Here is a 22,993-nt window from a genome sequence, read left to right on the forward strand (position 1 = left end):
CCTTCTTGTCACCTGACAGGGGGGAGTTTCCCTGGTTGGACGTAGCGTGTGGAAGGAACACGTTATTCCAACCAGTTCCCTTCCCCTCCATCAGGCGCCCCGGCCGTCATGGGGGAGGCGGTATAGTGACCAGGATTACTACATGTTTTTGTGAGGGTATTAACTACTTTTTGGCCAATTAAAAGTCATTAAATTGTACCTTTAGAAATGTGCAGATACCCTGTTTACACTGTATGTTGGTTTGTTTACTGTTGAGTGAGAAAACAATGTTGCAAATTAAGCAAATCATCTGGGGACCCCCCCAAGTCAATTTACAATATAGCCTAACTATAGGTCTTTAATAACTGCGTTAAGTTTGCTTAATGCTGTAAATCAGTGGGTCTCAAAGTCGGGTCCGGGGACCCCCAGGGGTCCTTGAAGGGGTTCCAGGGTCCCCAGTAAAATGAGTTAATACAGCACTACAATCTGTTTAACCACTTTAGCCCTTTGTACTTAGGCTATTTTTTTTTAAATACTGAAAAATCTTTTAAAATTTTAAAATGATTTAGATGTATTTCTTTTACACAAATCTTATCTTCTCTGGCAGAGAGTCTTTTTAGATGTGGGTCCCTGGCCTAATAATACATATGAATTTGTGGGTCCTTGACATTGAAATGTTTGAGAACCACTGCAGTAAATGGTTGCTAGTGCTACCCATGGTCAAGAGCATTTTAGACATTGCCAGGATTCTTGAGCGATATGGTCTGTGGTGTAGTCTCACAGGCAGTGGTGGGAAAAGTACTCAATTTGTTTACTTAAGTAAAAGTATCAATACTGCAATGTAGAAATGCTCTGTTACAAGTAAAAGTACAAAAGTATTGGCATCAAAATGTACTTAAAGTATCAAAAGTAAAAGTACTCATCATTATGCAGAATGTCCCATTTCAAGTTTTCAAATGTATAAAGATCTTTTGAAAATAGCAGATCTAAATATCTGCTATTTTCAAATGGCCGAAATGTATATAGGGCTGAGGTGGGTAATGTATGTTTTGTAATAATAATAAAAATCTACAAAGTAACTACTAGTGACTAAAGTTTTCAAATAATTGTAGTGGAGTAAAAGTACAATATTTGCCTCTGAGATGTAGTGGAGTAGAAGTAACAGTACTTAAAATTGGAAGTACTCCTGTAAAGTACAGTACTTGAGTAAATGTACTTAGTCACTTCACACCACTGCTCACAGGCCTACCGTGACATCACTCCAAGTTAATGTTATTCTCTTAAACATAAACAGAAGGCAGCAATGAATTCCTGAGGTTTACAACAAAAACACAGGATAGAAATATGGCAGTAACTGCATGCTTCAGTCTTTGTTGTATTTTGTATTAAATCACTCCTTATTATATGGAGTAAATACGAGTACTTTGTGTGCTCCAACTTTAGTGTGGTTTGAAAACAAGCCCTTCAACAAATCCCCCAAAAGTTAACTGAGTTAGAGGGGGAAAAGACCAAAAGACATGCGTGGTAAAATGAAAATTACCAATAATGTAATTATTTGAAAATATGTGAATATATTTATCTATTTTGTAGGCTACATTTTAAACGTCAAAACACCCATCTTTCCAACAGATGAGACGTTAAAACCAAAAACCAACCAGTCAAGCGTTAATACAGTTTTCTTTTTTTATTTGGAGGGACAAGCTGTCAAAATGGCTTGAATGAAAGAAACAGTTTTTGAACAGTAAGTTAAAGTGTGAATATGTAAAAAATAAAGCAGCTTTGTTTGCTCTGCAGTACCATTAAAGCAGAAATATGTACAACACAAAAGGCAAAAATGTAAGACACATTCTTTGAAAATAATTAAAAAAAGAAGCCGTAATACATTACATTGATAAACACTCACTGTTGCCGTTTCTTCATGAGAATTGATGTTTTATACAAGAGAAAAGAGAAATGTTTACTTGCAAAACTCAGTGTCCCCTTCTATGGCGTAAGAACACATACATCAGGTGAATTTCAAAGTAATCAAAAAGGCAAAAAGCAGGTAATACATTTCCAATGTGCGCTCTGCACTTTTCAAAGTATACAATAAATCGGAATAACTTTTTTTTTTTAACAAATGGGACCTGCATGCATAACTCCTATAGGGTCCAGAGTGGCTGTTGAAACAGCCGTAGAAAGGGTGAGATATGTACATAATGTGTCCCTCATTTTCACACTGGTGACAGGAGAATCACCATTTAAAAAGGTCTCGTTTGATACTTGATGAGGCAACTCATTCAGATTTGTTTTTGCATGTGATAAAAACTGTATAATATATGCAGTTTTTACCCACAAACAACATCAAACTAACAACGTGAGCCAGGTCACAACCTTCCCCAAAAAATTATGAGTACAATCAAATTGATCTTTTCAATTCATTTAGTTTTAGTGGCATTTTGCTAATATATCTAACCATTAGACTGGCTATGAAAAATACTTCAGAATGCTAGACAGCAATTAGCCTTCATAAGTATACATTTCTCTATAATTCATATATTACAACTTTTTTTCCCCAAAATTGAAAATGACTCAATTTTCTTTTTAATAAAATAATTTTGTCAGCGATTAGAATTTCTTTCTCCAACCTACATAAATTAGTTACAAAATATTAGTGTAATTTTCTATGGTTACATTAGGCAGCGATACAACAGACCCATAATTTAGTTTCAGCACAAAAGGGAGATTCCACAGTTTTCAATTCCAAAGTGGAAGCACTGTGCACACAACTGGAGGACATGTCTCCCCTGATGAACAGGCACACCCAGTAAACTTCACAACAGCCCATTTTATTGCCAAAGTGTCCTAAATTAAATAACTAGTGAAATAACATAATAAGTTACCAAAAGAAAAAAGTGTTAAAGTATAACAGAATAGATATTAAATACTAATATTTTGCTGGACTTGTGGTCCCATTTCCCATAGCAATGCCATGAAGGGATTGTGGACAGGGAGGAAAGATTGCACTTTCAGGTGAAGAATACCAAACCACAGTGCTGCTAGAGTGAAAGTAGACTTAATCAGAAAATAAATAAATTCATAATAGGAAATAATTTAAAAATTATTATAGATAATACAGTTACAGCCTTTTCTTGTTATGAGCATTATTCCTCGGAAAATGTCAGGTAACCCAACTCATAAATAAGAAGCTCCATAATTTAGTTTTACTGTTGAATCGACCCCATAGAACCAAAACTCTGCCTATTTATACAGAACCATTTTCACAGATAAAGTGCAGATCAAGGAGCCTTTGAGAGGGATTTTTTGTTGTTGTACCATACCTCTTGGGAGAGAAAAACAAATCTAAAAGAATCAGGGAGTCCCCTAGCTTCATGATACAACACAGGGAGGACCCAACATCTCAAGTCACGTGGGACTAAATATCAAGTCCAAAGAGAGCTCATCATGAACATGTTGTGGGTTTCGTAGAAAGGCAAAATCCTTATCCATCACAGCAATGGTCACCATGCATTGCCTCCAAAATCTAGAAAGCTTGAAAAAAGTCCCTGAGGTGCACATTCAGCTGTGTTAAGCTTCCCTACCATGCCCCAATAAAGTGTAATGCTTGCTCAGCGTATTTTTTTCTTTTTTTGGGATGGACTTCTAGGTTTGGTTAAAAGTATTTTCTTAGGAATTGAGAACCATCATTGGTTTACATGGGCTACGGTAAGGTGGTCCAATTGCGCCTGATTTTTTCTTTTTACTTCACTCTCACTGAAACACTAGCTGCCATTTCACACAGCAATAATTCCCCCAACAGCTTTACTAACATTTTGAAGGCAAGTCTGGAATTCTAAACATTAAATAGGCAAGAGGGCAATCACAGCTTCCTCCAACATCAAATCTGTTAGCAATGACATCTTATGTGCATGTACAGCTCCCCCCAACCCCAAGTCATTTTTTTTACACAGTCCACAACATTTGCATGCTGTATTAAACTTTCACAGATTCCATCACAGACAACTTCATGGCTTCCTCCAACATCTGATTGTCTGTAAAAGCGGCGGGGGGTTCTGGGACGGATTCCGAGAGGCCAATCAGAGACTCCAGAAGGCAGGTCCCGGGGTCACTCGCCTGAGGCTGGCTGGGGTAGCTAGGCAACTGAAACTGAAAAAAGTTGTCCATGTGTTCGTACTCCTTGAGGGAGTTGTAGAGCGAGCTGGGACCCAGGCAGGGGAAGCCGTCGAAGAACTCCAGGTCGGACTCCGACGAGAGGCTCAGGTCCATGTTGTAGCTCTCCGAGCGGTCGATGGAAGGCGACGGCGTGTGCGGCACGCTGCCGCTGTGGAACAGGGCGTTGCCCTGATTGGCGTTCTCGTCCAGCAGTTCTGAGATGGCCGTGGCCCGATTGTCCGCGTGACCGCCCACCGAGTCCAACAGCACGGCGTCTATGTTGTCATTCTCGTCGGAGAAGTCCACCATGCTAAAGCTACCGTATGGAATCGCCGACGGCTGCTGCTGGTGCTGCTCCCGCCGTTGCTCCGTGCAACAGCCGCTTTTGGCGTTGGCGTTCCCGTCCCCGATCTCCCTGCGGTCCTCATTGTCCACGTCGCAGAAGCTGAGTATGCGGCTCAGACCTTTCTCGCCGACGTCCGCGCTCCCGCAACCCACCGCGTCGCAGTCCTCGCTTTGACCCGAGGAGTCCGACGACGAGTCCGTCATGTCGCTGCTGCAGCTGTTCTCTCCGGCCAACGCCAGCTCCGTGCTGAAGGGGAAGGAGGGGATGGAGGCGTTCTCCTCCTCTTCTTCCTCCTCCGGGCTGGAGTGCTCCTCCAGCCTCCTGTCCAGCTCCAGCTTCATGATGGTGTGTATGTAGTGCGTCTGCACCCGGCTGGAGTTGAACTCGATGCGGCCCTCTGTGTTGCAGCAGCCGTCTTTGGAACAGCCACAGGGGAACGAGGAATGGTCCATCTGAAATAGAGGGAAGGCAGTTTTGTTAGAAGGATCCCTGGGCTAATAAGCCAAATATGCCTTTTTTATTTCAGTTATAGAGGGCCATTAAGGCCTATTTGGCTCGTTAGCCAGATCGTCAAAATAGAGGCATCCCGTGGCTCTATAATGATGGCATTACTTCCGATCAGGGGTTGTGTGGCGTTATGGGGATATGGGGGTGCAGGGCTTATCACGGCACATACCTGACACTTGATGCCTGCCAGGTTGCAGCTGCACGTCTCGGGCTCGCAGAAGCCCTGGCAGTCGCAGCCGCAGTTCTCCCTGGAGAGCCGCAGCTCGTGGAGCTGCCTCTTCTCCTCCTTGTCGATCTTCTTCACGCCGGCCGCCTTGAGGAGCGCGTGCCGCTGCTTGGACGGGTACGGGTGCAGGAAGGAGCCGTCGTCCAGGTTGGCGCCGCTGAGGTCGATGTCGTCCTCGGGGACGTCGTCCAGCGTCAGCCGGTCGGCCTCCTCGCAGTCCTGCGTTCCGTTCTTGGTCAGCTGGACATGAAAGACAACAGCAAAAAGGTTGTCAATATCTTTTTTCACCGAGTATGCGCTTGTGTTTTTGTATGACGAGCTGTACGTTTCAGCCTTTTTCCACTGCATAGGACAGTGGTTCCCTAACCTTTTAGCTGGAGACCCGAATGAGAAATGTGACGTTTGCCAGGGACCCAAACTAGTGAAAATAGCAGATCTACAAGCTCACAACGCGTCGTGTTGTGAGCTTGTATATGTGCTATTTTCACTGCTTCTTAAAAAAAATGAATTACTAATGGAATTACTTGATTTTCTGATTTTATTTATGAAATACAGCTGGAGTAGTTTTTAATTGATGAAAAGTTGTGATTTTTTTGTTTAAACTTTTTAAATTCTTTTGAAATTAGATATTTCTTTAAATGTAGGAAACGAACAAAAATGGGATATTTACTCGCGACCCCAAAAAATGTGTCCGCGACCCAAACATGGGTCCCGACCCACTGTTCGGAAACAGTGGCATTAGAATGACGGTCCAGCTGATAATGCCTCTGAACTCACCTTCAGTTTGAGAGCATCCAGCTTCTCTTCTCTGAGTCGGGTGAGAAGCTTCTCCCGGCGGAGTTGCCGCTGCTCCACAGCAAATTCATCCAGGGTGTAGGAGCGCAGGGCACTGTGCCGCTGCGTCATGCCAAGCGAGCAGCCCCCACGGCTGGGCACGCTGGTGAAGCCCTGGCACCGTGGGAAGAAGAACACCGTCACCTGGTCAAAGGTCACGTTGCCCCGGCGAGCCCTCTTGGCTTTCTTCAGGATGGATGTGACTGTGGGATGGAGAGATGGAGAATGAGAGGCATTAGAACACACTGTTCAGTGAGTATTGTTAAAAGAAATGTTCACCATCAGTTGTCCATTGGGCTTGAGTGGTTTTCACTTTTATGTCACTAGGGGGCAGTGTGGGACAAGTAACGAGTGAGATTCTTGCAGCAGATCAGACTGAAAAGAGGCACCTCTCCAAATCCCTCACCTTCAGCCAAGCCTCATCATGGACCCCAATTACCAGAAATCATAACACAAGACTCTTGGAACACCTGCGTCCAGCAGCAGTAAAAAAAACTGAAATAGCCAAATCCATTCATGTCTTGTTGCTACCGCCATGTCCCCCTCCTGGCGTGACAAACAACCACCCAGCCCAGGAATTTCCCCTTGGTGGCCAGCAGAATGAAGGAAGCAGACCCAGCCAGGATGGGATCACAAACCAGCGCGTACATGTTTTGGAGGTCTGTGGCTTCCGGAAAAGGCAGAGGGGTGGGGGGGAGGGCAAGCACAGCGTCAATTCTCAGAATGGGGATAAAGGTTGCCCATCATAATCTTTCTACTTACTGACAGACCCCCCCTCCCCAACCCCCCCCCCCAAACAGTACCCAGACCACCAGTTACCAGCAAGAGTCAAAAGGTCCTTCCTCTGCTAAAAACATTCAGGGACCACAGAGGCGGCCAATTTTTCTGTGCGCAGACACCATACAATAAAACCACATGGGGATCAAAGTGGAACCATATGTGGGAACGAGCCCAACAGTTTATCCAGTTTTTATTATAAATTCCACCTCTTCCGCACAGGAATATTCAACATGACTTTTGAGCCTCGCTTAAAGGCAGGCAACAAAAAAAAAAACGTTCCTCTGCGTAAGCTGCCAGCTCACCCGATGCTTATCGTGTGCGGACAGAAGACGGATAACCGTGTACCACATGTGTTGTACATTACCTTCAGTATCTTAGCGGGAAAACCGACCCCCGTAGGACGTTTGCGTAGCTGTAATGCTTTTGGCTACTGCACTTCACACAGTGAAAGCCCGTCATGCAACAAACGCCTCACACCACTGCCCTCCCAAAATCAGGCAGGCCAAGGGACGGGAGACAAACTTGATCAGTGCAGATCAGAGGGAGAGAGAACAGACCTCCCCCTTGCCAGTAGGCAGGCTTAAACGTGGTCTTTTTCTGCCCCTCTTCTTTATCCGGCGCAGACAGACAATAGTCTCGCTGTGTCCCGCATCTGCTGCCGCAGGTAATACAGATGAGTCAAACCGAGAGCCTTTCGGTCTCGCATCCATCAAATGCAGTCAGGCTTATGACACCTGCAGGAGACAAATGACACTCTCCTCCGCTGCCTCTTAACCCATTGAGGCCTGAGGTTCCGATTCTGCAAAATGTTTTTTGAAAAAACATATGTTCCTAGGTCAGTAGTTCTCATTTTTGTCATGTTATGTCAAGGACCCCAAAATGTATATGTATTTGCCCGCGGACCTCCATCTCAAAATGTGTTGTTCCAGGGACCCCCAGCAGCAAAGATTTGAGTTACAAATGTTCGCTTAAAAAATATATATGTTCAAAGATTTGCACATATTTTCACGATCTTTCAAAAATAGCAGATCTACAAGCTCGTAGCGCGGCACTCGGTGCCGCGCTATGAGCTTGTATATCTGCTATTTTTTAATAAAAGTGTAAAATAATGCTTTTTTATCTCAAATAAAAAAATGACACAGATGCGTTCCCGGTCTTAATGGGTTAATGGGATAGCCTTGCTCTTTTTTTCCTCCTCCCGGCAAGCACAACGACTTTTCTCTCCAACACAAACACCAGATTATAATGGTCCTCCACACACAATCCTCCATCTCCTCAATGTTCCGACATGCCTTCTATTTCTTTATGACTCCCATCCGCCTCCTTCACCCCCGGTCTCTTCCAGCACCTGTGCTGGGTGCGTGCCCAGGCCTCATACACAAGGCTCTGTGTGTTCCCAGGGCTGTGGGCACCCTGCCCACACTTTCTCTGCCTGGCTCCCTGCCTCTACCATCCTGGGAAACCTCACAACTGTTTGCCCCCTTCTTCTACCCCTACGAACCCCACGCCCTCCCCCCCAAATCCCCTGAGGGGACAGCAGAGAGTCTAAAAAAAAAAGGGCCAAAAACTGAAACGCATCCGACGCCGGCTCAACGGCACATCTCTGGCAGGAAAAAAAAAAGGTCCAAGGCTCCGCCTGTGGCGTGTCTCTGGAGTTCCGGGTGAGTCGGGGCCAAGGTGCAAACATTCTCCACGTAATGAGATTAGCGCTTCTGCAGCGTCGGTGCCAGAAATCAAAAGGGGGAATTCATTGCACACGTCTGAAATCATTTTGGGTGAAGTGTTTTATACGCTGCCAGTTGGCCGAGTCCCTCAAACTCTCTGGCGGTTTATAAGTTTGTTATCAGAGCTCTTTTTCGCCTTGATGGAGCAGTAAAGATAGCCCCCCCCCACCTCCCAATGACGTAAGAGCAAAATGACTGCCATGTGATTTTATTTGAAAATAGCCGATCTACAAGCTCACAACGCGACGCGTTGTGAGCTTGTAGATCTGCTATTTTCAAATAGCTGATGTATATGTTAAAGTGCTCATGTGACCCATTGTCGCTTATTTTGGGGTTGGTTTTCCTAGACCTGGTTGCTTGTTTCTCTCACAGAATCTGGCAACACTGACCCTTTACTATGATTCAGTGTAGGAGGCATGAGAGAGCACTCACCATTAAAACTGGTGGCTGGAGAGCTGGGGTTGCTGGGCGTAGAGTCCAAGGTGTCGGAGTAGCAGCTCTCGCCCTCCGAGTCCCAGCCCGAGTAGGCGGAGGAGGAGAGGGAGGGTGAGGGTGAGGAGTAGCAGGGGTCCTCCTCATCCACCTCCTCAAACTTCCTCTTCAGAAGCCCACTCATGGCGTCGAGACACAGGCAGTCTGTGGAACACACAGGGAGAGAGGGGAGGGGAGGGGTTATTAGCATGTCCCCTCATCAACATAATTTGCATCCCATTACTTCCCCCACCGTTCACATTTGAACAGAGCTAATGATGGCACGATGACGCCCAGCGAACAAGAGTAATGCCTCGGGGGTTAACGCCATTTAACACGCCGTCGCCATGTCAAACATTTATACACAATTAAAATAAATGAATAAACAATAGAGCTATTGCTTTGAATGGAAACACCTCTTTGGCACTGATTTTTTTTATTAACCAAAACTTTCGTTTGCAACCCATCTGCCTGCCCTGAAATAGAGCGAGTTATTTGCTGAATACAAGCCAGTTCTGTGCTTGGCCATGTGAGACCGTACGCAGGCCATCTCATGCTGCACTCAGCTGAGAGAGCGAGAGAGAGAGAGGCCAGGCATGGCACAGGAAGCAATCAATCAAGCCTACTCGCATAAGTCAACAATTACTGGACCCTTCACCCACTTCCAAATCACATCAGCTCAGCAAAAGCATTGATCAGAGCTGCACAGTAAAATAAGGAGTGTCAATTTAACTCTCGAGGTCAATTTTCTGTTGAATTAATACACCACATTTTGCTGTGGGTAGGAGCCAGGGAAACAAACAAAAAGAGACTATATCTGTTTAATTTAAACCGTTCCCTCCCTGTGGTCGGCTTTCACAAATCCAAAAGCAACAGCCGTTTGTAACATGTTTACATGGCTCTCGTAGTAAACATGAAGAACCTGAAGTATGCTCCACATGTTTTGTTATGCGGCTCCTGTTTATCTAAGCTGCTGCTTCAGCGATAAAAACAATCAATTCTTTGAGTGAGAGAGAGGGGGAGGGGGTGGGTGGGGGTGGGGGGGTAGAGTGTGAGAGATGGAATGTGAGTGTGAGAGAGACAGAAAGTTGGAGAATGGTCACCAGTCACGACATTGCTTAATTTCATACGTCGTATGTCACGCGCGGAAAATAGCCAATCTACAAATTTGTAGGCTATTTTCAGCAAGTGACTCTCGTACGACGGAGTATAAATCAGAGACGGTGTTCTGTAGAGGGACACTGCCGTGTTATCGTTGTGATAAAGGTTATTAAAAGGCTTCTTCACTGGCCAATCTCCTTGACTATGATTCAAGAGCAAAATGGCCACCGTGTGATCATGGTCAATTACACACATGCGTACACACACAAGTTAAAAATGTCTTTGAATTAAATACAAAGATGATGACATTATGTTTATTCTGTGTGTCATATGTTCCTGGATAGTTACGGCTGCTGTTATTTACAGACGAAGGATGCATGCAGCTCTGCACACATACTGTACATGTTGCTCTGACACACAGCGAGTCATCGTTTTCACAACTTCTGGGAACCGAGTGTGTGTGTGTGTGTGTGTGTGTGTGTGTGTGTGTGTGTGTGTGTCGTGACTGTGAGAGCAGACTGGTCATCATCACAGTCGGGGGATGAGCTCCTGCTAAACTCACAAACAACAGAGATTGGAGGGAAGGAAGAAGGGAAGGAAGGAAGGAGAGAATTAAGGAAGGAGAGGCGAAGGAAACGGCAGCACCGGGCTCGGTTCCAGCAACGCAGACACTCCCTTCAGTGATGCACAGGCCAGGGGGATGAGGAAGACTTTGCTCATAAAAGAAATAGGTTTCAGCATCAACTATATCAGCCTGCACTGCATTCATCACCGTCTCCTGTAACGCGGCCAAATCCTTAGCAACTGCCGGCCAAAACTGGGCAGCTTTAAAAGGTAACGCAAATGCAGGCAGCCAGGCACTTCACTATTGCTGTTATTTTAGATTTTTGGTGAGCTTAGTTGGTACGCTTCGGAACAGATACAGGTTTTGGAAACATAATATCCAGATAGGGAAAGTGCTCAAGCAGCATTTTGACATGTTGGCAAGCACTCGGGTATGATTTTCAAACTCTGTCATATACAGTTTAGGGGTTTAGCCGATGCTCTTATTCCAGAGAGACTTCCAGAGTAAGTAGAGTAAGCATGAACCCTACTCAACAAACGCCAGGGTAAATAGTCACGTATTGAGTGCAAAGTGAACAATGTAGTGCGTTCAAAGGAACTACGTTATCGGGTAAACAACAAACATCTGTCTAAAAACAATATGCTATCTAAATAACATTCTTAACATTTGTGGTCAAGCAAAAACAAATCTAATTAACAAAAATATGTAAGCAACATATCGGCATAATATAACTAGCAAGTATACAGGCAAGGCTAGCCAAGTATGCCCATACCAGTCCAGGATCTTCTACATTAGACCGATTATCTAGTAATCATCAGAGTCGTGCCATGAATATTATCCGACGCGTAGAAGCACGCGCGCCTCGCGCACACACTCACACAAAAGCTACGCTGCCAACAGGCCTAAACTGTCACAACAACGGTGCCAAAGGCAAGGTGTGCCACGCAAGAGCGATCGTCCAATCACTTTCAAGGAACTCCATATATTCCATGTGTGACCTGGATGCTTGGCTTGGCTTATCTGACTGTTATGCAAGTGTCAGCACAAGGGAAAAGAAGGGAGGGAGAGAAAAGGGGGTAATTTTGTATGAAGGCGAGTGCTCTATGTGACAAGCACAGCACCAGAGGAGACAAAGTCAAGGGCAAGAGGCCGACCTCTTTGTTTGTGCAGGCAGTGCGGGTAGCTTCAGAGCTATATAGGGGGTTATTGTTGCAAGAGAGATATTCTTGTCCCTAGAGCATGTATGATGAATGGATCACCTTGCAATAGGTCATGCCAGAGTACGGCATCACTGTAGCCGACAAAAAGGCTACTTGTCTTCCAACACACCGATATAGCCTGCTTGACGCCATAAACTAAGCTCAGCGGTTCCTACGGCACCGATCCGATCAGGAAAGCAATAGCGCTGATCGCCGTGACGTCCATTCGACTCTCGCTTGACCCGAGAAATAATCTCTTAATAACCACTCTCTCCGCCCTCCACCTGTTTCTTCTGATGGGATCATTGGCATTGAGCTGATTTTGGGAACACCTGGGTGCTGCGTCTGTTGCATGTCTAACCCACTTAACACATGCGTCCCACCGTTGAAACACTACACTAAACAGTATCTACAAAGATAAGAGGAGAAAAGGAGAGAGTCTCACCTTACCCCTCCCCGACACACAGGCACAAACACACTGTATAACCCCCACCTCTAGTTTCCCTTCAAAAAAATGAAAACAAAGCTGTGAGGGGTCCCCAAGGGAGTACATAGCGCCAGCTAAGCAAAGTCTTTTTAATTAAAAGCTGCAGTGAGGCAGAAGGGGAGGAGAGGGAGGGAGGGGGAGAGAGAGAGAGAGAGAGAAAGACAGAGAGAGAGAGGGGCCACTGGTGTCAAAAGTGGGTCATTGTCTTGTAAACTGCAGTCTACCTGACACATTGATTTGTTAATCCTGTTCAACGGGCAGAAACAATGGCGAAGAGGTTAATCCCGGTGAGGAAGACAGCTCGTAGTCAATCTGGAGTTTCTCAGCACGCCCGGCCACTGCACCCACACAAGAATGATGTGAAGGGAACAGGGAGAACAAACGGAACAAGGGAGTGAAAGGGGAAAGAAGAAGCCAACTAGCAGTACAAGGGCTTATTTGTAAAAGGGCAGGAGGGGAAAAAAAAACCAAATGAAAAGAGAAACCAAAAAGACAAAGGAAAAGAGGACTTCACATGCAGCCTCCCAAGAAAGAGCACAGTCTGTGTACGCCTGATCTTGAACAAGAGTGGATGTGATCGGACAAGCGAGCCAGAAAGAGAGAGAGATGGAGAGAAAGCACAGCGTGTTTTCCCCGCACACTAAATTATGCATCACTGTCATTCCATCAACCACACACAGGCAGGCAGATAAAGGACGCATCCGCCGAGGTGCTCCCCAACCAGTTGTCACCGGGAAGTAAAGATAAATCTCTGGCAATGGAGAGACAGACAGGGGGGGGGGGGGGGGGATTTGTCATCAGAAGCGTTGCTCAGCTCCAGTCAGAAGATGCACGACTATGTTCATTCGAATAAGAAAGAATTATCTTCATATGTGCATCCATCGATACAGCACATGCTGCAAAACATGACTTCTGAATCCCAGTTCAGCTCCGTTTTGCCTACAGACAACACCTTAGGTTACAAACTCCTCTGTTATTCTGGTAGGAAGTTTAGGGGGGAAAACCCAAGAATTAACAAAAGTATACAATATGCAATCACTCCTGAGAAAATGTATCCATCTCTCAACAATCACTTTGAAGTGACGGGTTGTCAAGAAATGGATTATAGGTGTGGATTTCTGGATGGATCAATCCTACCTCAAGCACCAGTTTCACTCAGTTTTCACTTTTTCTTGAGCGAAGCAGAGTTGGCACTTAGCACTTAACAAGAGATGAATTAATGAAGACAAAAAGCAGGAAAATGCTGCATTTCATTTAAAAAGTTGCATTGCTCAAAGAAACGAAAAATCATATCCAGGCTTACACCGACATCACCAGCCAAGCCTGTCTAAACTGCCCTGGTCTGCCACGCTCACGCAGGAGGCCAAGTCATGGTTGACTTTGACCCCTACTACAACACTGCCTGTCCAGCCCCTGTGCAGCTGATAACTCAGTGGGAGGGTGTGTTGAGAGGCTAAACTAACTAAGTCAACCTGCCAAGAATATTTGCATACAAGTGGCTGAATGACTGGCCGACTGTCTGACTTGAGCGCTCATAATGAGCATCCTGAGAGTCCTTAGCGTGTGTGTGGATACGTGTCTGGGCAAGCAGGTTCCTCGAGGCACTAATACGCCTCTTACAACTCTAACAACAAGAGAAGAGAAAGAATGTAATTGATTACATAAGTTTCAGATGATACTGGGCTGACACTGACATAGAATCCCATCCACATGCATACATTACACGCACACACACACACACACACACACACACACACACACACACGAGTGCAGTTGTATGTCTCTTAACCATGACTGAAACCCAATTTAAACTATCATACAACCATGTCACTTGCCAAAAATAGCAGCAAACCTGTTATTTTTCGCTAATGGCACTACAAGTCACCATAGTAGGATCATAATTGTATTTCAATTACCATTAATGTGAGTGTAAAAAGTGATATTTGTATTCGATTAAGTGCTAAGTAGCTCTATATTCCGACAAGAGACCTCATCATTGCATTCAGTAACAGGGGTCTTGTCTTCCCCATCTCTCCACACTGCAGCCTCTTTAGTAAATAGACAATGCATTTTCAGGTCAAGATACCAATTTTATCCTATCAGGAGAGAGAGCTCATACAGGATAAACAAGTGAAATTGTAAGTGATGTAAATTGTAACACTTTAAAACGGAATCTGATAAATGACCTTCAAGGGTTCTTTCTCCTCATTGGATCAAATTGGCATCCTGAGATGAAAATGTATTTTCTGTTTACTCAAGAGCTGGAGCCATTACTTCTCTAAACAAACAATCACTTTTTAAACAAAACATATCAATTACACCTCCCCTCCAAACCAACCATCAACAGTCAACAACCAAAGAACACAGTCATCATCATGACGCAAAAACACTTCGAGGAGGTTGACCAACTAATAGACACTGGCAGCAGCAGAACGCGCAAAGCCAAGTGAACAAACTAAAGTAACAACTTTACCTGAAAGAAGTCCAACGTTGGACGGTTGGTTGGAGTTGGATAAAACAACCCCAGGCAAAGGTAAACACCGGCTATGCAGCCTCTGGAGGACGGCAACGTTACTAACGTAGCTCCAATCAATGATGCTACATCACAAGCAGACTAAACCTGGTGCACGACATGCACGTTCAGGTGTTTTGATATGAAATGAGTGGTGCGTGCAGGGGTGTTTTATTTATAGGCGTCACCGTTGAGTAGGCCTTCGTCACCCAGGTCACACGCCTGACCATTCATTGGCACGTGACATGACTTTGTGGTTTGACCTCTGCGCATGCGCGACGAACGTATTGTTTTTATAACTTGCCACACTGTCAGAAATAATTTAAAAGAATTGACGTTTTCGTAGGATTCAGTAGCCTATACATTTGCATTTATTTATTTTGTATTAGCATTTATGTACGTTGTGTGCTTAAAATAGACAATCTAAAGCAAGTTGAGTTGTTATGATCGGCAATTTTTGGTCATACAAAGTTGAGTTTGTATGATCTGCAATTTTTGGTGCGCGACACCGACACACGGCACAACAGAGCCTAAATTGGGCATTAGGAAAACACTCCACCTGCTGGCAGGCACAGCTGAGGGTGAGAGAGAGAGAGAGAGAGAGCTTAATAGTTTCCACCCCATCCCTCCGTGTGAGTTAGTTTGTTGTTCTCACTCCACACAGAGAGACGAACAGCGTTTCGATGTGGCCGTGCCACAGAAAACATTCCGTTCCCGCGGCCCGACCCGGTTCGCGCGCAGATTCCAAAAAGCAGGAGGGAGAGGAGCGAGGTGGTGGTGGTGGGAAGGGGAGGGAGGGACCGCACAAAACAAATAAATAATGTCATGTCTCGCAAGCCGCAGGAATTCCATTCTTGGCAGCGCCACTCGTCTCTCACTGTAATAGCGGGAGAAGATTCAGAACACGGGCTCTATCTAATCCAGATGTGTTTTCTACTGCTAACCGCTGGAAAGCACCTCTTGCCATTATAGGCGAGCAGCAACCGAGCAGCCGGCTCCCCTTCCCTTCCTCGCTAGTACACCTGACAGCAGGGTATTATCGTGCTGCACATGGACCTCACATGCTCGCTCTATTGTCATTAATCTGTTCTGTTGTGCAGGCCAGTGAGGCCACAGACAAGACTTGAACGACCAGGTGCTGCCTTTCCTTGCAGTGGTGGAAAAAGCATTCACATGTTTTACTTAGGTAAAAGTATCAATACTGCAATGTAGAAATACTCTTGTTACAAGTAAAAGTCCGGAATTCAAAATTAGATAAGCTATTTTCAAATGGCCGAAATGTGTATAGGGCTGAAGTGGTTAGTATATGTTTTGTAATAATAATCAAAATCTACAAAGTAACTAGTAACTAAAGTTTTCAAATAATACTGGAGTAAAGGTATAATTTGCCTCTGAGATGTAGTGGGGTGGAAGTAAAATTACTGAGAAATTGGAAGTACTCCAGTAAAGTAAAAAAATACCTCAAGTACAGTACTTGAGTAAATGTACTTAAGTTACTTAACATTTTGCAATGCAGGGGTATCTGACTGGAGTCAACTTCTGTATGCTGCGAGTGATTTGGGGTTGGTTTGTTGATACACACTGAGGTGACTGCACTCCAGTCCCCAACCAAAAGACAAGCTTTGAGAAAATGTGGTGGACATTAGCATAATCCCCCCATTTTATGGTCAAAAAGCTGATAAAATAGACAACTAGTGGGAAGACAACCCGTGCTCAGGCTCACACGCTCAATCTGTTCCCTTTGTGTATGCCAAAGTGGGGCTATTTCATAAACCACAAAGAAAATATAATGCTACAAACTACTATCTGCCCAATATGTCATTTATATTCATTTCTAACGTGGCCATGCACTGTGCAGGTCCATGCATCTATTTCAGGGTATAGAGATTATATTTATAGAAGCATAGATAGTTATCTGTGAGTGGTGTAAAGCGGTTATCTTCATTGCACTCGGGCAGATTTGCATGGTTGGAAACAAAGTTGCTCAGGGGGGGGGGGGTAAGGAAGTAGCAGTTAAGTATCAGGATAGCTAGCACCTTTGCATGTAAGCGTGTAAATCTCAGCTTGTTTGTGTTAAATACCGTAAATGGATTGACTGAGATGATGGCCGTGTGTGTGTGTGTGTGTGTGTGGCAGAGAGAGAGAGGAGTGTTGGGGGGTGTAAAGGTCATGGGTTCAGGGGTCATGTTCCAGTCTAGGGCACTCAGTGGTACCTCATAAGCCGTGTGGAATGTCAGGGGAAAGGAAGGACAAAGCAGATGGGAGCCCTGACTGTGCTGAGGGTCTGAGAGAGAGAGAGAGAGAGATGGGCAGCTAAAACCCCTCCCCACCACAACACATGCAAAGCTGCATGGGGCCATTCCATGTGACCAACATGAAACCAAGCACACTGACTGCAGTCAACCTGGTTTGAACCGAGTGTGTGTGTCTCCCCTGGGCTGAGGACAGAGAGAACCTCTGTCGCTCTGAGCCTGATAACTGTTTGTGCGTGGAGGAAGACAGACGACAGAGTGCTTCCTGAGGTTGTGAAACACACTAGTAACACTGACTGCAGTGTACAGGAAGTGGTCATTCCGTTAATCTATACTGTCTCTCTGACATCTGCCGGGGGTTGGTTGGGGCTTGGGGGCAGCACCAAGGTTAAGGAGCAGGTTCTTACAATAATATGCCTGAGCTCAATAAGCAGCAGCCAGGCAGGCAGGAGCCGTAGAATGACATTTTGTCATGCATGAATCCCTCCCTAGAGCCTGAGGTATACCTAGTTGTGTGTGCCGGACCGGTGTCGTGCTCAGTAAATTAATAGCAGATCTACAAGCTTCGTGATGCGTTGTGAGCTTGTAGATCTGCTATTTATAGCATGCAACACCAATGTGCAACCAAGCTATAAATCAGGATTAAGACAAAATGCTCTTGCACAGAGAGCACTGTTATATCTAAAAAAAAATGCATTGACTTGAAATAAGCAATGAATAAATACAAATGTTGGTGCAACATCCAGCAATATATCACTACAGGCTGCCTAATAAAAGCTTATGTACTGCTATAGATAATAGAAGATAATTATATATATTTAAAAAAATACAAACGAAATCTCAATATAGTAGGTACACTGAATGATCACCAAACCAAAATGCTAATTTTTCAATTAATTTAATACACAGGACCCCAATGGAAACAAGACGTAGTGCTTTCTTGGGTTTAATCCTTTTTAGCATTCCTTTGTATAGAACTGTACTTTCCTGTGCTTTTTTTTTTGCAAACTCCAAAATAAAGTATTCAATCAATCAAAAAAAGGCAAATACATAAAATCGCAAGCACACATTAATGTAGGTTATTCTGTAAACAAAGGATCACTCAGCTCGCTGCATTCTAGTCTAATTCAGGGAAAAATATAATTCCAAAAATGATCCGAGTGAGGTCGCACTAGAGACGATTGAATCGACTCTAGTGTCACTCACTAAAACACACAAAGCTTAGATCCGAGACATGCCTATGATCAACATAATTCAAGAAGAGAATGTTGATCAAAAATAGGCCAATTAATAACAATGTCCATTTAACAAATAGGCTAATAATAAATAAATAAATAAATGAGCTCGAACAAGCATTTTAAATAAAATCCCACTGAACCAAATAGGCTACTACAAAGGCAAACAAAAACAAACTTTCAACATTTGCATGTAAAAACTAAAAAACTAAATCCAAGGCACCATAATTTAAATGTGAATAAATTGCAACCATATATGAATAATGTCCTTTTGGAAACGTTTGTCTAAATGAGGAGGAAATATGCGCAACATTCCATTACCTGGTGTATCGGCTAATGATTGAATGTATCTGATTGAATCAATGTAACTGTTTGTTACCCAACTGAATGGCTATAAATAGCCGCGCTACTGTATATACACTGACATAAAGTGTCATCATCGATGGCTCTTGGCGATTAATGCCTATTTCCAATGACACCACTTCTATCATCAGCTGTAGCAGTATGCCTTCAGGAGGCGCACCACCACCCCCTGATGTGGACAAGAACTCCACGGTCGGGATCAACAACACACAAAAGCCTCATCCAACAGTTCAATAGAATGAATTGATTGTACCACCAAACTAAAGGGCATTGCAGAATCCTGCGATCCAAATCAAGTTTGGGGGAAAAAAATGTGATTGATCATGCAGTGATCAAATTATGCAGTCAATCAATAAGCAATCAGCGAATCAACAAACGTGTCTGTAGGCTATCAACACATTATAAATGGTCACCTGTGCCGCGACCGTATCAGGTCTAAACTATTAAACAACATATTTCCAAAACTCGTCAAAATAAATGAAATAACAATCCGCTTTGTAGGCGAAAATCTACAATTAAACGTCTGGTTGTAAATGACCGTCAAACATAACACATTAAACTGTTTAAACAAGCAGCCTGGCCATAGCGATGTATTAAGCGAATAAGTCTAATGAATCATACCAAAAACAATGTGTAAAAAATGTCATAAACACAATTGACCAAATAGTAAATTGTTTACTGTTGCGGTGACACGGGGAAAAAAGAACATCTACAACTATTTGTCTTCTCTCTCCACCTCCGAGGTTATAAAGAGACAAGACATACATTCTGCCTGTTATTAGAACTCTACTCACCACGAATGAACGTATCCGATCACCATCAAGAGTCAAAATGCATCCCCCAGGGAAAAAAAACTATAATGAAATAATAACATAAATCCGCCGATGGAATAAAATTGTAATCCAAAAGGCAAAAATTGCGCTGTGTCCTCCTCGCATTAAGAAGTGGATGCTTGGCTTTTGTGTCTGTGCTGTGCGAGCGGCGGAGGGCAGAGCGGCGTTACCTCTTGTCTCTCCTCTCCTCTCCTGTGTGACTGGAGCAAGGAGGGCTCAGACGCGCAGCGTTGTGTGTTCGTCAGTGGAAAAGGAAAACTCCCCTCTCCTACTGGCGTCTGGTCTGACGCAGGCGGTGACACACTGTAGGGAGGCTACACTAGCCTGCCCACGCTGCTGCTTCCTGCCTCCCGAGCCACTGACTGGCAGGGTTGCCATGTCCTGCTTATTATAAGCGAGTTTTAAGGCTTGTTTTTTTCTGGTGGTAAGTTGCTTGTAAATATAGTTTTTTTGATTGATTGAATACTTTATTAGCGGTTTTCCAAAAAAAAAAAGCACAGGAATGTACAGTTCAATACAAGGTCTGCTAAGAGGATTTTAAACCCAAGAAAGCCTATTGCTTGTTTCCACTGGGGTCCTTTGTACTCAATTCATCGAGACATTTAATGACAGACAAATATACAATACTATGCAAAACATCATATAAACAGTTGGAAATAAAAAATAAAATAAAAAGTACAGTAAACAGTTCGGCGGGGGTGGGGGGGTAGGCTTTGACTTTTTACAGGGTCCAGTTTCTAATTGCAGCCACCTGTAAGTGCTCTGTGAAAGTGGTCGTCTCTCCTCTCCTCGGTTGTGTGTTTTTTTGGGCTTGTTTCTAAAGTGTAGTTACTTATTTTGTGCTTGTTCCCTAAATGTTGTTTAAACCAGTGGTTCTTAAACACTTTCATGTCAAGGTATAAGTAAGTAAGCCTTGCCGAGCCCTGAGGCCCAGAGGACAGTCAGGAGCATATCTCCTGTTTCCTTAGCGTGAGGCAGCTTGATGTCCAAGTACACCCTCTGGACATGACACTAGTATGTCGCAGGGACTTAGCCCCAATCCAACCCTTGATGCTGAGTTCCAAGCTCAAGCCTTGGGTCCCATTTTTATAGTCTTTGGTATGATCCGGCCAGGGGCAAGGGATCAAACCCAGACCTCCCAGTCTCAGGGCGGACACTCTAATCACAAGGCCACTGAGCTGTCAAGGACCCACAGGTTAATATATATTTGTCCACGGACCCCCTATCTGAAAACATTTTGTGCCAGCTGCCAGGGACCCCCCCATACAAAATCTGTGTTGTTAAAATGTTTCAAAAATGTTCCAAAATTACCTTTTTTCCCCAAGATGATTTTTTTCTTCTTTTGAAAATAGCAGATCTACAAGCGCACAACGCGTCGCATGGCATGCGCTTGTAGATCGGCTATTTTCAAATAGCCGTAGCCTAGTCGCTTCTTTTGGGCTTGTTTTCCTAGACCTGGTTGCTTATTTCTCTCACGATATCTGGCAACACTGCTGACTGGCTGTGTGTAATAATGTATTTCCTATGACACTGAGTCACCGACTGTATACGTTTACCTTTACGCTCTGTTTTGTTTGTTTGTAAAACCATACACCATGGTAATAGACTATGACGTCATTTGACATTATGCTCTTGGGGTGGGGAAAAAGACACTGGAACTAATTTGTGTTTGATTGAATACTTTATTAAAGCCTTGTACACACCAAATAAAGCTAAAAATAAATTGTTGCTATATTTGGTGTGTATTAGGCTTAACAGTTTGCTAATAGTACAGAGGTCCGATTTTACAATGATTGTTAAAAGGATAACACAAAAAGCCCTATAGGGGCTTGTTTCCATTATGGTCCTGTGTATTCAATTCATCAAAACATTTAAAGACAAACAATAATACACAATGATAAACAAGACTGATAATCAACACTAGTAGCAACGAACGTATACAGTATGTACAGTAACCATACTACAGTTACTACATTGTGACTGTAGTAGTGTAAGTAGACCCGTGGAGCATCAGTTGTCAGATAATATAATTTCCAATAATGACCTAGGAGGAGGAGGTGCTGTCTGCTGTGATGCGTGTGTTGTGTGTGGCTAATTTCCAGTTAAAGGAAAACACTGACTAAGATGAATGTGAAATTGTGAGTCACTGTTTCCCAAAAAACACATAAATAAGAATGATAGTCTAATATCTGAAAGGAACGTACAAGTGTAGAATCAACACCAAACAAACTACCCATTAAAAAAGAATGTTAGTCTAATGTGGAAGGAAAGTGAAAGTGTAATCAACACCATAAAAGTACCCATTTAAATGTATTATTGACTATCATACATACAGTTTATTTTGTCAGTGACTCTGTTTTTACTAATGATACTGATAATAGATCATCTGCAGTGTGACCACCTTAAGTGACATTTGAATATTCGGCTGATATGTAAACTGGAGCTGATCATCAGACCCACTAGTGTATTTGGTTTATTGTCCTCAGAAGTCATGTCAACATGTCTCACACCCGTTCCCATCACACTCTCCACCCCTGAAGTCAATCGGGTATTTACGATTTTAGCAGGCCATGGGGAATGCACTGAGATGGTTTGCTTTCTTGGACCTGAATGCAGAAGCAAAGTGTCCTGCCAATGTCAATACAGGTGTTCCCCTCAGCAGCAGGGCTTTGGGAAGAGGTCTCCTGAAGCTGTGTACAGAGGCCTATGCTAATTGTCCATTGCTAAGGGTGGGCCCTTTTGTCACTATGGACTGTTGGTCATTGTCATTAAGAGTCTCGTTTACATGTGACAGCGAATTAATGGCTACAAACACATTCATGCCGATGTTTAGCATCATAATCACAGGTATCACACCTGCCTTCTTTTCTGCATCACGCCAGTCATTTGCTTTGGAGGGAATGGCTCCAGTTAGGCAACAGTTAATCATACTAATAGATTTTATCTAATTAAATCTATTAGTAATTCATCTTTAATTACTTGATAATTTGATTAAAAAAAAACTATTGATCCATCCCTATTTCATATAGGTGAACGTTTTCCAAAAAAAAAAACGTTTTGTAGACGCTATTTTCACTAATTGTGCAACAAAGTATAAAATAGGGCTTAAAGCCTCACTATGGAACTTCTTTTAACATGTCGTTTTGTCCAATCTGTGTGGCAGAGTATGTTAATGCATTTTAACTTACACAATTGGGGTGGTTGTATTTTGTCTCCCTGCTCTTCTATTCAGACATTTAGATGGTGTCAAAGGTCATGTCTCACCTAGACTCTGACACAAATGTTGACCTAATGGTCAAAATTCAATTTATCCCCCGAGCAAGCAGGCCGGCTCTATTAGCTCAATGGTAAAAATTTCGGGTTCAAATCCTGGATAGAAGAGGAAAGTTACATAAGTGCTGCTTTAAGTGGTAAATTGATTCGTTGA

At 43.7% G+C, this 22,993-nt stretch overlaps 2 protein-coding genes across 2 annotated transcripts in view; one reads left to right on the forward strand and one right to left on the reverse strand.

Moving 5' to 3' along the window:
* The window catches only part of gyg1b (glycogenin 1b), a 439,315-nt gene that overhangs the window by 371,938 nt on the left and 44,384 nt on the right, over positions 1-22,993 (forward strand). The window lies entirely within an intron of this gene.
* On the reverse strand, positions 1,649-19,790 carry csrnp1b (cysteine-serine-rich nuclear protein 1b). The gene is made up of 5 exons (XM_080418357.1): positions 19,528-19,790; positions 8,981-9,184; positions 5,988-6,247; positions 5,154-5,450; positions 1,649-4,929 (listed from the first exon to the last, which is right to left on the reverse strand). The coding sequence occupies exons 2-5, from the start codon at positions 9,162-9,164 to the stop codon at positions 3,952-3,954; spliced, it is 1,719 nt and encodes a 572-aa protein (XP_080274483.1). The 5' UTR covers positions 9,165-9,184; positions 19,528-19,790; the 3' UTR covers positions 1,649-3,951.

This window comes from Gymnoscopelus braueri (genome assembly GCF_963280865.1).
Source record: "Gymnoscopelus braueri genome assembly, chromosome: 21".
NCBI lineage: Eukaryota > Metazoa > Chordata > Actinopteri > Myctophiformes > Myctophidae > Gymnoscopelus > Gymnoscopelus braueri.